The following is a 13,956-nucleotide window of genomic DNA, read 5'->3' on the forward strand; positions in this document are numbered from 1 at the left end:
ATGCATTAATGGTCAAAGAATACAAACAGATGGAGAAGAGGAGAGAGGAGCTCAGTGCATCATTGGAAGTCCCATGGCAGTCTAGGCCTGTAGCAGCATAACTAAGGGCTGGTCCAAAGCGAGCTTGGTCAGCCCTAACTATAAGCTTTATCAAAAAGGAAAGTTTTAGGCCTACTCTTAAACGTGCCCCCCGGACCAAATCTGGAAGATGGTTCCACGAGAGAGGAGCCTGATAGCTGAAGGCTCTGCCTCCCATTCTAATTTTGGCAACTGTGGGAACCACCAGTAAGCCTGCATTCTGGGAGCGCAGTGCTCTAGTGGGGTAATAGGGTACTATGAGTTCTTACTAAGATATAATGGTGCCTGACCATTAAGGGCTTTGTATGTGAGGAGAAGGATTTTAAATTAATTTCTGGATTTTACTGGAAGCCAATGCAGCGAAGCTAAGATGGGGGAAATGTGATCTCTTTTTCTAGTTTTAGTCAGTACACGTGCAGCTGCATTCTGGACCACCTGGAGAGTCTTTAGAGACTTGTTAAGACAGCCTGATAATAAGGAATTGCAATAATCCAGCCTAGAGGTAACAAATGCACGGACTATTTTTTCTGCATCTTGTTCGGACAGAATGTGCCTGATTTTTGCAATATTACGAAAGTGCAAAAAGGCAGTCCTTGAAATTTGTTTCATGTGGGAGTTAAAGGACATATCCTGATCAAGAGGAACTCCCAGATTCCTTACGGTGGTGCTGGAGGCCAGGGTAATGCCATCTAGATTAGCTAAATCATTAGATAATGTGTTTCTAGGGTGTTTAGGGCCAAGCACAATAACTTCAGTTTTGCAGAACCATATTTAACCCCCTCACTCCAACGCTCCACATTAAGTTGTGCTCTGTTACATTAAAATACCAGTTTTGAGGAGCAGAAATATGCATGGCTATGCTCAAAATATTTAGGGCTGAAGCAGTGGCAGCACACAGGACCTACAGGACCCAAAGCTTCGGCACTGCACTCACAGCTGCTTTTCACTGTTCCCGAACATGAACACAAACGAGACACAGCAGGTTTTCTGTAAATGTTACACATCCAGTGCATTTTGGAGTCAGTTTAACTCTATAATATCGAGGAGAATAAATCAGCTTTCTTTCAGCTGCCGCCGCATCATTACCACAGTAATCATGTCAATTGAAATGATTAGATTAGATTACTACCGTAAAAGTTCAGTTAATAGCCTGGGCTTTGTATATCTCTGTATATATACGCATATATGAGGTCTTGGTCACAGTTAAGCTAAACAGTAAGAACACACAATAGTGCCTGTTAAAATCGCCTGTGGATAGACCAACAAGAATATCTTAGTGCATAGTGAGTGTGTGGTCGAGAGAGATAGAGAGAAAGACAGAGATATATAGAGATAGAGAAAAAGAGATAGACATATATATATATATATATATATATATATATATATATATATATATAGAAAGAGAGAGAGAGAAATACAGAGAGAAAGAGATAAAGATATATATGGAGAGAGAAACCAAATGTGTGACAGTGAGGCTGCAGCTACCGGAGAAACCCGCTTACCAACAGGCAGAGAGCAGGAGAGTTTCTGCCAAAAACAAGCACAGAGACCTGGGGAGACATGAGAGCAGCTACAGACGTCTCACTCTGCTACTCTGTGCTGCGACTCTGCTGCTGCAGACAGTCACGGAGCAGACACTTTCAGTTAGTGTTTTTTATTAGATGAACATGGGCACACATTTAGGAGGAAAGGCAACAAGATAAAACAAAAAAGCAAAGAAATAAAGAACTTACTACTTTTGGTTTGAAAGAAAAAGGGAACACAAAGGGTTGTAGAATAAATAGTGTGCTTTGAATAGTGCCCCAACTTTTCTGCAAATTGTTTTGTAAAACAAAGTTCCAAAGAGAGTGCATTAAATCTAGTAGTGTTTGTTTGTGTTTGTGTGTGTGTGTACATGTGCATTTGTGTACACACAACAAGATGTGAAATGATAGAATAAGGGGGTAACCAGAATTGTTAGTTATTTTTTAATTAGGTTCTATTATTGAAGGGTACATTATGACCATAACATAAAATACCACATACTTGAATAATGTACTCATAAATTGCAACGTGGGAACAAAATACCATGGGGAGATAAAAAAAAAAAAAACATACACCTAATATGAAAACAAATACCTATGCCCTATTTTTTTTAATTAAACTTGTGACCTATAATCTTTCACATCAGCGTCATCAAAGTTCAGGACAATATTTGAATGGGTACGCTTCATCCATATCAAATGACAGCAGGGAGCAATAGAGTCTCATGTATAAAGAAACAGAAAAAGCTCTCCACTTGCCCACACTATAGGTGTATGCTGGTGAGATGACAGAATGTACCTAATCTGTTCCCTGCTAACTAGAGCCTTGTAGATGACACTGCTGTTAACCTACTTTACAGCAAACATATAGTGGGTAATAACCTGAATATATTTACTGGTTCAAAACTGTCTGGTTTGTGGCTCAGGTCAAATGTAGTGTTAACTGAACAAATGAAAGGTGTTTTTAGAGTATTAGCTTGATAATCATTTGTTAGCTACCGGACATTCACATCCAAGCTAATGTTGTGTGCCCAGCTGAAAGAGCAAAGCATTAACATTACCCTGCAGTTTTCACAAGCTAACACAAATGTTTGTTCTAATAGAATTTACAATGTCATACATTCAATGTAATAGAATATAAAGTTTGTGGGTTTGTGTCTTGCAGAAGCAGAAACATGTTCAGGTGATTTTATTCATATAAGCAACCTTCAGTAGGCTAATCTGTTAATGTTAGTGCCATTTAGTGCACTACAACACTGAAGTTAGCTCATAGCATCCAATGCAGGGAGAAAGGAAAAGTTTAGGGAAACAAATAATGACATTTAGCGGCTGATTCTCCATTTTTGCAACACTTACACTTATTAAAAAGTGTTCATAGCAAAGGCCCTAACACTGTTTAAACACAGTTTCAGAAATTAGAAACCTTTATTTTGCTTATGAAAAAAGGGCAATTTCACTGATATTTCTAGATCAAAAACCACTGATGTTATACTTGTCAAATCTGGACTAAATTACTATGGAGACTTCAGAAACTCATTAAAACACTGTCAGATTTGTGAAACCAGTATTCCATAACTTTCACTTAACTTGGAATCGGGAGCTGCAAATCAGAAGCTAACTTCAGTGTTGTTACTATGCTGGCTAAACTTTCAACACATCCTCATTTGAACTTATATAAACTTATAATTACTTTGCTGCCGATTAGAAGCATATCAAACATATTCTATGCTGCATTTAGGCTTTATCAGTAAAATAAAATAAAAAGGGAAGTCACTCATGCTCCTGGTTTCATGCCTTATTGCTAGATGAATACTGTTGTTGCAAGTTTGTTCTACCAGATAATTGGACATTAAACGCAACTTTTCCAATATGATTGTGCCACATATTTGTAATGCTTTGTTGACAAACTAGACGCTGATTTTAGTTAGCTATACAGTATTTCTTGTATGGCCTTACATAGACCATTAATATTGTATTTATTCACATCTAGAATGCCAGTGATGATGATTTCTCACCAAGTGGGAGACATCATGGCTGTCAGAAATCCAGATATCTCAGACTATAAATTACAGTCAAGAGACTGAAACTAACAGTTTTTCTCTATAGGGTCAACAGATGGCCACAGTGCACCGGCTTCTTTCCCCTCATCTCAACCTCAACCCTGTCATCTTCATCAGGAGCAGAAAGGAAGATGAAAAAGAAGGACAAAATGAAGAAGCAATGCAAGAAAAACAAAGAAATAAAGAATTAAATACTATCAGCTCACTCATTTTGAAATAAGTATGTTAAATAAAGCTTTAAGGTTTTAAGGATGTAAGATTTTGTTTTTAATATGATACAAGGCGTACAATTTACACTTTACACACAGATTACAGCCCTCATTCCCTGTACTTACTCTGTAACTAAATGTAACTATGGGGGAACAATCAGAGCTTTAGATTACAGCCTGCATACCCTGTACTTACCCTGTAACTACATGTAACAAGGGGAAAACTACTACCGCATATGCATGTAACTTGTTCTGAAACTACAGAGAACAATGTGAGAACAGACAAACTAAATTAACTGCACAGTTAGCTGTCAGTAAAGCATATTAAACATATATATGCATTGTGATTGGTGAGGTGAACGTGGCTGTGACAGTCTTGAGAGGCCGACAGCATCCATGACAACACACTGTCACCTGGACCTTTGTGCCAAAATAAATGCACAGATGTACCTCGTGGTTATATAGGCTACCCCCAAAATATAAAGGAACACTGTATTTTTTATTTGCCTGTTTGTAATAAGGTCATTTTGAAATAAAATCACATCAGATTTATTATGTGCTGCAGAAGTCATCACTCCATCTTCCCTGAAAGGTCCTGATTTTTGCTCAGTAGTTCGTACATACCGTGTAATAATAGAATAGGTACCCAGTAGTATGTAAGTTCACAAATTGTTAGCCCCTTATTCCATAACTTCACATATTGTTCCCCTGTACCTTCATATATATATGTGTATATATATATATATATATATATATATATATATATATATATATATATATATAGGTATGTACTGCACTGGTACACCGTTAGTACAACAGATAACTACTCAGTAGTTACAGTGTAAATTGCCAGTTGTAATCTAAAGCGTTACCAGACATCCTGAATGATGAACACTATCCCAGAGAACCTGGTTGTTTAACAATAAAGACAACAACTCCCATGATCCCACACTACTTCACAATGTCATCACACTCTGTCTTTTGTTATTATTTCAATTGAGAGACCCCCAGCGGCAGAAATTACATATTGTGTGTTTAACTTCAAGCCATAGAAGAGCTCCAACTGTGAGTCACGTAACACACAAAAACTGAAAAATCTGAAATAACTCTTCACCCTTTAAAACTTTACACAGAACTCGTTAAACAAGGATTTAATGAAGAAAAACCACTATAAACAAAATATTTATGGTGCTTTATTTGTTGATGTGCTGCTCAGCATGAATTCTAATCTTACACTAATACTTGCAGTTAGTACAGAGGTGAACATGAAAAATACAAATACCTGCAGATGGAACTGCAATGAATACCAGTTACCTTACTTATCAATGTTCAGTTTTTGTGGATACAACTTTAGTTATTTTAGTAGATGGTAGTTTTTGAGAATGTGTTTTGTTGTGCTAGTTGTGGATTGTATATGAAAATGTGTTTCTGACTCAGTATTTCATCCACCTTCTAACTTCACAAACTGCAGTTATAAAATCACCATAGAATTTGATCTGACACAGTGGAAATAACAATTAAAACATTACAAAATTATATAAATATATTATAATTGTATAACATTTTACTGTTTTTTTTACATTTCATGCATGTTTCCACAAATTATCATATTTAATTTAGTTATTATTGTTATTTGATGATGGTAGTTTTTGAGAATGTGCTTAAACCTTACAGAAATATATAAATATATTATAATTGTACAACATAGTACATTGGGCTTTTTAAGTTTCCATGCATATTTCCACAAATTATCATATTTAATTTAATTATCGTATGGACCATATGTGATGATGTGTCCTCAGATGGGTTTTTGTGAGCCGGTCGGGGTCAAACGGCCTGTTCCGATTGTTATTCCCACTCTGCCCCAGATGGTGGGTGATAGTTTCAGATGTTGTAATAAAAATATCAATATAATAATTAATGTAATAAAATAAGGCATTATGTTGTGTTCATACCAAACGCGAAGCGAATTTTTGCCTCGCGTTACTCGCGCGAGTTTGAACGCAGAAACATTTGTTTTTATTCGCGTAATTCGCGCAAGTTTGGCCGCGGAATCATTTGTGCTTATTCGCCCCAAGCAGCCAGTGAGCAATGGTAGGCACTGGTTTGTCCCCACCTGGACAGTGGGAGCCAGCCAGTGATGTTACTGAAGCTCAGGCTGCCTGCCAGCTCAGTACTCCTGCTAACAACATTCATACCGACACTTATCTGTAAACACTGAGAAATACATTAAATACATCAACTCCTCTGTTCGTTTTGCTGTGATACACTGCATTAACCTGTCAGACAAAACTCCCCCCAAAAATCCGTTTATTTACTACACTTTTCAGACGACCCTAAAGCGGTATGAGCCCAAAATAAACTTAGGTTTTGCTATGATTTAATTGCAATAAACAAATCAAAAGATGCCGAAATAACTAAAACATGATGCAGATTTGTAAAAAGTCTGAATTCATCCTTTGTCAGGTCTGTCCACAAGACAAGCAAACAACTTTTAAAATGCTTATTTTCACCGGCATTTAGGTTGTTATTGATGACAGCAGCCGGGGAGGGGGGAGGTGACTCTAGTGTTAGCTCCGGTTAGGTTGAGATGCGAAAGTGAAGATAAATTAGTTTAAAAGTTAAAATAATAAACTCCTCCCGCCGGTAAACAGATCCGGATTACAGCAGAATCCGATGTGACTCGTGTGGTGGTCCAGTATGTGTTTATTCCTCCAGAAATCAGCAGCAGCACCAACGTGTTTCCCGACCCTCTCCTCCAGAGCTGGCCGCCTCTCAGCAGCTGTCTGTCGATAAGCCGCAGCTGAATCGCCCGCTCCAGCCCCATGATACGCGCGAAATTTTCGCTGAAATTGAATATTTTCAACTCGTGCGAATACGCCAATTTCGCGTCTATTCTCGTTTTTACATTGACTTTATGTCTAATCTCAACACGCGAAAAATTAGCTTCGCGTTTGGTGTGAGCACAAAATTAGACCTTAATTTCAACTAACAAATCAAACTATTCCCAACTTCCCAGAAAGTTCTATTGAAGTTACTCCCCTGTCTTTCTCTACATTATTCCAGCATTACATGAGTCAGGCTCCAGTATCTGAAGTGTAACAATGAGTTTAATAGATTTTCTGAACCAGGGGTAGAAAAGGGCATAGATCACAGGGTTTAAACAGGAGTTAAAATACAACAGCCAGACTACAAAGGGTGAGGATGAACTGCTGTCTTCAATATCCTGTCCTACAAGGGTTGGAGAGTAATATGGACAAATACATATTAGAAACACAACTACTACAACACCAAGAGTCCTGGCTGCTTTCATCTCAGATTTTTTAGCAGTTACTTTCACTGAACGCTGGAGTGCGACAGTTGCAATGTGAGACCTCATAGTGCGAGCCTGAGACACAGCCACCACAAATACTCTCGCATATAGAAATATGATGACAGTAATTGGGCTTATAAAGGTAAAGACAAAGTCAACAGTTCCTGTGATATTGTTGAGGATAACTACACACTCTCCATAGCAGGAATTCTGTCCATGAGGTTGTCTCAGGAAGTTATTTAAAATCAGACTGTTATAGAGAACAGAGCAGATCCAACACAGACAAACACATATTTTTGTTCTGTCCAGAGTAACTTTGTTGGTGTATTGTAGAGGGTCACAGATAGCCAAATAACGATCAATCGATATGAGCACCATATTTCCAACTGAAGAGGAGGTAATGATAAAATCAACAACATAATTCAGAGCACACATGTGGTCACCAAAGAACCAGCAGGCCTCTGTAAGAAGGATTTCAGCTGGCATCAGCAGGAGCCCAACGAGAAAGTCTGAGACAGCCAGAGAGAGGATGAGGAGGTTGGTTGGGTTGTGTAGCTGCCTTAGGAGGAAGAATATCATAACTTGTGAGATTATCATCAATGGTAGTTTGTCAGTAACAGTAGTAGTAGAAAGCACATACTTAACATAACAGCATTTTGATTTTCTCAAGTAAGCATTTTAAAATACAAAACTATTATTAACTGCGGGTTTCACACTAGATGGTTTAAAAATGAAATCTATGTGCCACCTCAATTACATTTTTTCTTGTAAATTTTCTTTATGAAAAAATAAAATGTATATATATATATTAGCTCAGTAAGTTTAACTCTGCCTGAAGTTGGAGATGGAGATGATGACCAGAAGGTTGAGAGTCACAGTGAGCAGAGAGATGAAGGACAGCACGATGTAAACAAGCATGCCATCAGACTGAGGCGGCAAAGGTTTCCTGCAGGAATTGTTGAGGAGTTGTGGGAAGCAGAGTTCAGCCGCTTCTGGGTTCTCCATCATCATAGAGAGAAGGAAGAGAGGCGTCTCTGAGTTCTGGATGCCTTTTGTTATCAGCTCATTTATCTACTAGTACTATTTTTTCTGTCCAACAGAGACTGAAGTCCCTCACCCCCCCTACTTTGCTTTCTCTGATCCTCTTCATCTCAGGCCTCATCAGTTCCCTCCCTCCATCTCTCACTTGACTAATGAGTATCACTTGACACTGTTTCTCATTCTTCTTTTTCGTCATCCTCTGCAACTTTTGCATTCTTATTATGGTTACCATGTCATTCTTGCTGGTACAGAATATTAGTCGTACCCTGTAAAAACGAAAGAAGTTGAGAAAACACAATAAATCTTTTTAGTTTCAAGTGTGAGAGTTTTAACACTCAAGTTCTAAGTGCAGGTTACCCACAAAAAGCCGGCAGAGTCCCACTGTAGTTACAGAATTGTGCTCAGTGTAGTTACAGCACATATACAGAAATCTCATATATCCACATGCTTAAGCAGATATAGAGCTAAAAACACTATTTTCCCACTTATCTTCCTTTCACAAGATTTTTTTTTCCACTTTCCCTAAAACATTTGACCAAATGATTTGTATGTTTTATAAGATATTATATTTATAACCCAAATTATGAAATAATGAATTTACAATCAGAATATCTATAAATGCAGAGTCTGCCAGTAGTGGTGGTTCATGCACATCACTTTGGTGCGTTCAGAGTCTGAGCAGAACTGATCTGTACACAGTATAAATACAGAAGCATTATGAAGGGATCTTCTAATGGTCAGTATGAACAGGAGGAATGATTATGGCAAAACGTATTTTCAATTGTAACCACTACTTGTTATGAAATACGCTAAGTGCCAAATAAATAGTTACACCAATATCTTACGTATAGGCCCTTTAAGGAGGATGATAAGTAAAACACAAATTCAATTTAGTGAAAATAGAAAGATGGAATTTATTCCACACAAGGAAAAAAATATAAACCAAGATTTACCCATCACATATTACTTAGATCTGGCTAATAGTAATAAAATTATATATATATATATATATATATATATATACCCCTTTAAAATAAAACAATAGACCAATTTAAAAGTATCCCTTTTTTTAGAGCTCTTCAAGTATTAAACCAAAAATAAATGAATAAATAAATGAAATTAAATTGTCCATCCTTCAGTTCTTTTGTTAATACCCAGGTAGTGTCAACATTCAGTTCAATACAATTTTATAGTCCCTCTTTATTTCCTCCTCAGATGCAAATAGTTTAATTTCCTTGAAAGTTTAGTTCATTCAGTTCAGTTAAGGGGCCCCCTTTTATTTCTTTTCGGTATTTTGCTTAAGCTTATCTGTAATCCTGATGGAGATCTAGATCGTCCAAGTCCAGCAGCGTCTTGGCTCTGACACTCCTGACACGTGACAGCAGTGACCCTTGATATACCTCCCGCTCGCTGGAGTCCTCTGTTCCACTCTCAGAAGATCAACCAAAAAAAACAACCTGCATACCGTACAAGTTAACTCTAGTTAATGACCAATTCCTTTTTTAGTATGCAGATTAATATCAAGATCTTACGGTTATTTTCTAACCTGTTATCAGTTTATTGCTGCCTAAATGTTCACAAAATGAACATAAAAAAACATGCCCATAAATGGAAAATAAAATTCACAAGGCAATAATTTCTGCCAGCAATAATATCTCACATCTCATATCATTTCTCAGAAAATGCACACATCACAATTTTTTTTAATTTTTTTTTCAGCGCTGGTTTTAATTATATAAAAAAAATTTCTCTGACTGTTTTTTTTTTTTCATCCACCATCATAAAGTGAGCATGAGCTAACATCGATTTTTTAAGCTAGCACTGAAAGATAAAAACACTCACTGGAGAATTGTCATCAAAAACACGTCTAATGGTGATCCTCCTTCATCCTCTGGTAATCAATAATATCCTGGAACAAGGTAAGTCTCTTCTGGGCAACTTTAACACTGACTTCAACAAATATAAACAACTTTTCCTCTCTTTTACTCTATATGAACACTTGTACACACGCTGGACCATGGATGTATAAAGAGAACTGGATGCAACGTCAGAGGCAGGGCCCCGTTCATTACTATGAAAGTTGCTCAGTGGTGCATGAAGCCAAAAAAGTTCTACAACTTTCACATTGCTTCCGCATCTATGCGGCCCATAGAGCAAGCAAGGTAGTGACTTTCGCCGGCCGAATCAACTACTTCCAGTTTAGCCCTCCGGCTAACTTGAATGGGGATGAAACAATTCAATCATGCGGCTCTTCTAGGCATTTGAAATGTGATCAGACCAAATGGATCAAATTCTGATAGTGAGACAAGTCATTTAGCAGGGGTTGTGATGCTCAAAAAAAATTATCCGCTGATTTACAGACGTCTCTTTCACAATGTAAGTCTATGGGGGAAAGTCTTTTTGGACCAGTGAGCATCACGTGACGTAATTGCAGTTTTGCCGCTATGTCAAATTTGCTTCAAAGCCTGGCGCTCTTCCTGTATTCGGTTCTCTTAATACATCCATGTGCAGGACTCTGTTCGCTTTTTCTTCGTCTCTTACTCCCCCTCCCCCACCTTCTTTCTCTTGCGCATCGCTACTGACAACAGTGCATTCTGCAGGCGTTTACTGCTACCCTCTGGACTTTTAGTCAAACTACAACAATAACTAGCATTAAATTTGACTGAATATCTGTTAAATGTAGGTAAATGAGGTTAACATATGAATGAATGTTTATACAAAAATCAATGAAGGTTTAACTACGGTAACTTTCTTATGCCACTGTAAACTATAAACAAGTGGAGTTAAACAGTGGAGTTTAGAGTCTGTTAAATTTATTGGGGTTACACAATGTTCATTTGGGCACCTGACTATTGTTTAAAGAAAGATTAGAACCCCTCCCCTAACAACTTTTAAATATACAGTATTTAACAATATATTTAAGAATATAAGAGTTGCTTTTCTTTCTCATTTAAGTGAATGGGAAGATGTGTCCAAACTTTTGAGTGGTACTGTATATTTTGAAATACATTTGCTGTATGTTGATTGGGAACATTTTTATTTTCTGTCCCCTATCACTAAGTTTCTCCAGAGCTCCCCAATGCACAAATACCCCCTGTTGCCTCTACAGTCAGCCAAAGGCCTGTCATGTTGACATGCGCATCACTGACAGCAGTGCAGCTAACTGAATTCTGAAACTTCTTCCCTGGCAGAACCAGATATTTTCTAACACAGTTGTTCATCTTTAGTACTGATGATTTAACTGGGAAAGTTTTATGCTGATTCAAGCTGTAGAAGAGCTCCAACTGTGAACCACATAACATTGTCTATGGAGAGAATTTATGGGATTTTTACTTCACGAACTAAAGGTGCCTGAAATAACTCCTCTCCCATTGCAACTTTACACAGAACTCATTACACAAGGATTTAATGAAGGAAAGCCACTAAAATTAAAATATGTATGGTGCTTTATTTGTTGCTGTACTGCTCAGTATGAATTCTTATCTTACACTAATGCAGACAGAGGTGAACATGACAAATACAAATACCTGCAGATGGAACTGCAATGAATACCAGTTACCTTACTTATCAATGTTCAGTTTTTGTGGATACAGTTTTAGTTATATTAGTAGATGGTAGTTTTTGAGAATTTGCTTTGTTGTGCTAGTTGTGGACTGTAGTATGAAAATTTGTTTCTGACTCATTATTTCATCCACCTCATAATTTCACAAACTGCAATTATAAAATCACCTGATCTGACACAGTGAAAATAACAATAAAACCTTACAAAATTATATGAATATATTATAATTGTACAACATTGTACATTAGGCTTTTCCATTTTCATGCATATTTCCACAAATTATCATATTTAATCAAATTATCATATGGACCATATTTGATGATGTGTCCCCACGTGGGTTTTGTGAGCTGGTCGGAGTCGAAAGTCCTTTTTTCCAATTTTATATCCACTCTGCCCCAGATGGTGGGTGATAGTTTCAAATGTTGTAATGTTGTAAAATTGACGTGATTAATTGATTGTCTGATAGGGAAATGATTAATGAAGATTTTAAAATAAGGCATTAGACATTTACTTCAGCTAACAAAGCAAACTATTCCCATCTTCCCAGAAAGTTCTATTGAAGTTACTCCTGTGTCTTTCTCTACATTATTCTAACATTACAGGAGTCAGGCTGCAGTATCTGAAGTGTAACAATGAATTTAATAGATTTTCTGAACCAGGGGTAGAAAAAGGCATAGATCACAGGGTTTAGACAGGAGTTAAAATAAAACAACCAGATTGCAAAAGGTGAGGATGAACTGCTGTCTTCAATATCCTGTCCTACAAAGATTGGAGAGTAATATGGACAGATACATATAAGAAACACAACTACTACAACACCAAGAGTCCTGGCTGCTTTCATCTCAGATTTTTTAGCAGTTACTTTCACTGAACGTTGGAGTGCGACAGTTGCAATGTGAGACCTCATAGTGCGAGCCTGAGACACAGCCACCACAAATACTCTCACATATAGAAATATAATGACACTAATTGGGCTTATAAAGGTAAAGACAAAGTCAACAGCTCCTGTGATATTGTTGAGGATAACTACACACTCTCCATAGCAGGAATTCTGTCCATCAGGTTGTCTCAGAAAGTTATTTAAAATCAGACTGTTATAGAGAACAGAGCAGATCCAACACAGACAAACACATATTTTTGTTCTGTCCAGAGTAACTTTGTTGGTGTATTGTAGAGGATCACAGATAGCCAGATAACGATCAATCGATATGAGCACCATATTTCCAACTGAAGAGGAGGTAATGATAAACTCTACTATATAGTACAGAGCACACATGTGGTCACCAAAGAACCAGCAGGCCTCTGTAAGAAGGATTTCAACCGGCATCAGCAGGAGCCCAACGAGAAAGTCTGAGATAGCCAGAGAGAGGATGAGGAGGTTGGTTGGGTTGTGTAGTTGCCTGAGAAGGAAGAATATCATAAGTTGTGAGATTATCATCAATGATAGTTTGTCAGTAACAGTAGTAGTAGAAAGCACATACTTAACAGCATTATGTTTGATTTTCTCAAGTAAGGATTTTAAAATACAAAACAATTATTAACTGCAGGTTTTACATTAGATGGTCTGAAAATGAAATCTATGTGCCACCTCAATTACATTTCTTCTTGTAAATTCTCATTATGAAAATATATTTTTTTAAAAATATATTAGCTTAGTTAGTTTATCTCTGCCTGAAGTGGGAGATGGAGATGATGACCAGAAGGTTGAGAGTCACAGTGAGCAGAGAGATGAAGGACAGCAGGATATAAGCAAGCAGGGCATCAGACTGAGGTGGCAAAGGTTTCCTGCAGGAATTGTTAAGGAGTTGTGGGAAGCAGAGTTCAGCTGCTTCTGGGGTCTTCATCATCATAGAGAAAAGGAAAAGAGGCATCTCTGAGTTCTGGATGCCTTTTGTCATCAGCTCATTTATCTACCAGTACTATTTTTTCTGTCCAGCAGAGACTGAAGTCACCCGCCCCCCCTACTTTGCTTTCTCTGATCGACTTCATCTCAGGCCTCATCAGTTCCCTCCCTCCATCTATTACTTGACTAATGAGTATCACTTGACACTCTGTTTCTCATTCTTGTTTTTCGTCATCCTCTGCATTGGCAACTTTTGCATTCTTATTATGGTTACCATGTCATTCTTGCTGGTACAGAATATTAGTTGTACACTATAAAAACAAAAGA

The 13,956-nt window shown here is 37.5% G+C and overlaps 2 protein-coding genes across 2 annotated transcripts; both read right to left on the reverse strand.

Annotated features, from left to right (window-relative positions):
* Positions 1–5,532: 5,532 nt before the first annotated feature.
* LOC122991699 (trace amine-associated receptor 13c-like) lies at positions 5,533–9,165 on the reverse strand. The gene has a single exon (XM_044364910.1). The coding sequence runs from the start codon at positions 7,778–7,780 to the stop codon at positions 6,923–6,925; it is 858 nt and encodes a 285-aa protein (XP_044220845.1). The 5' UTR covers positions 7,781–9,165; the 3' UTR covers positions 5,533–6,922.
* A 2,952-nt stretch (positions 9,166–12,117) lies between these two features.
* LOC122992365 (trace amine-associated receptor 1-like) lies at positions 12,118–13,792 on the reverse strand. Its single transcript, XM_044366143.1, has 2 exons — positions 13,458–13,792; positions 12,118–13,186 (listed from the first exon to the last, which is right to left on the reverse strand). The coding sequence occupies exons 1-2, from the start codon at positions 13,682–13,684 to the stop codon at positions 12,367–12,369; spliced, it is 1,047 nt and encodes a 348-aa protein (XP_044222078.1). The 5' UTR covers positions 13,685–13,792; the 3' UTR covers positions 12,118–12,366.
* Positions 13,793–13,956: the final 164 nt, after the last annotated feature.

Source organism: Thunnus albacares, chromosome 11 (genome assembly GCF_914725855.1).
Source record: "Thunnus albacares chromosome 11, fThuAlb1.1, whole genome shotgun sequence".
Classification (NCBI taxonomy): Eukaryota; Metazoa; Chordata; class Actinopteri; order Scombriformes; family Scombridae; genus Thunnus; species Thunnus albacares.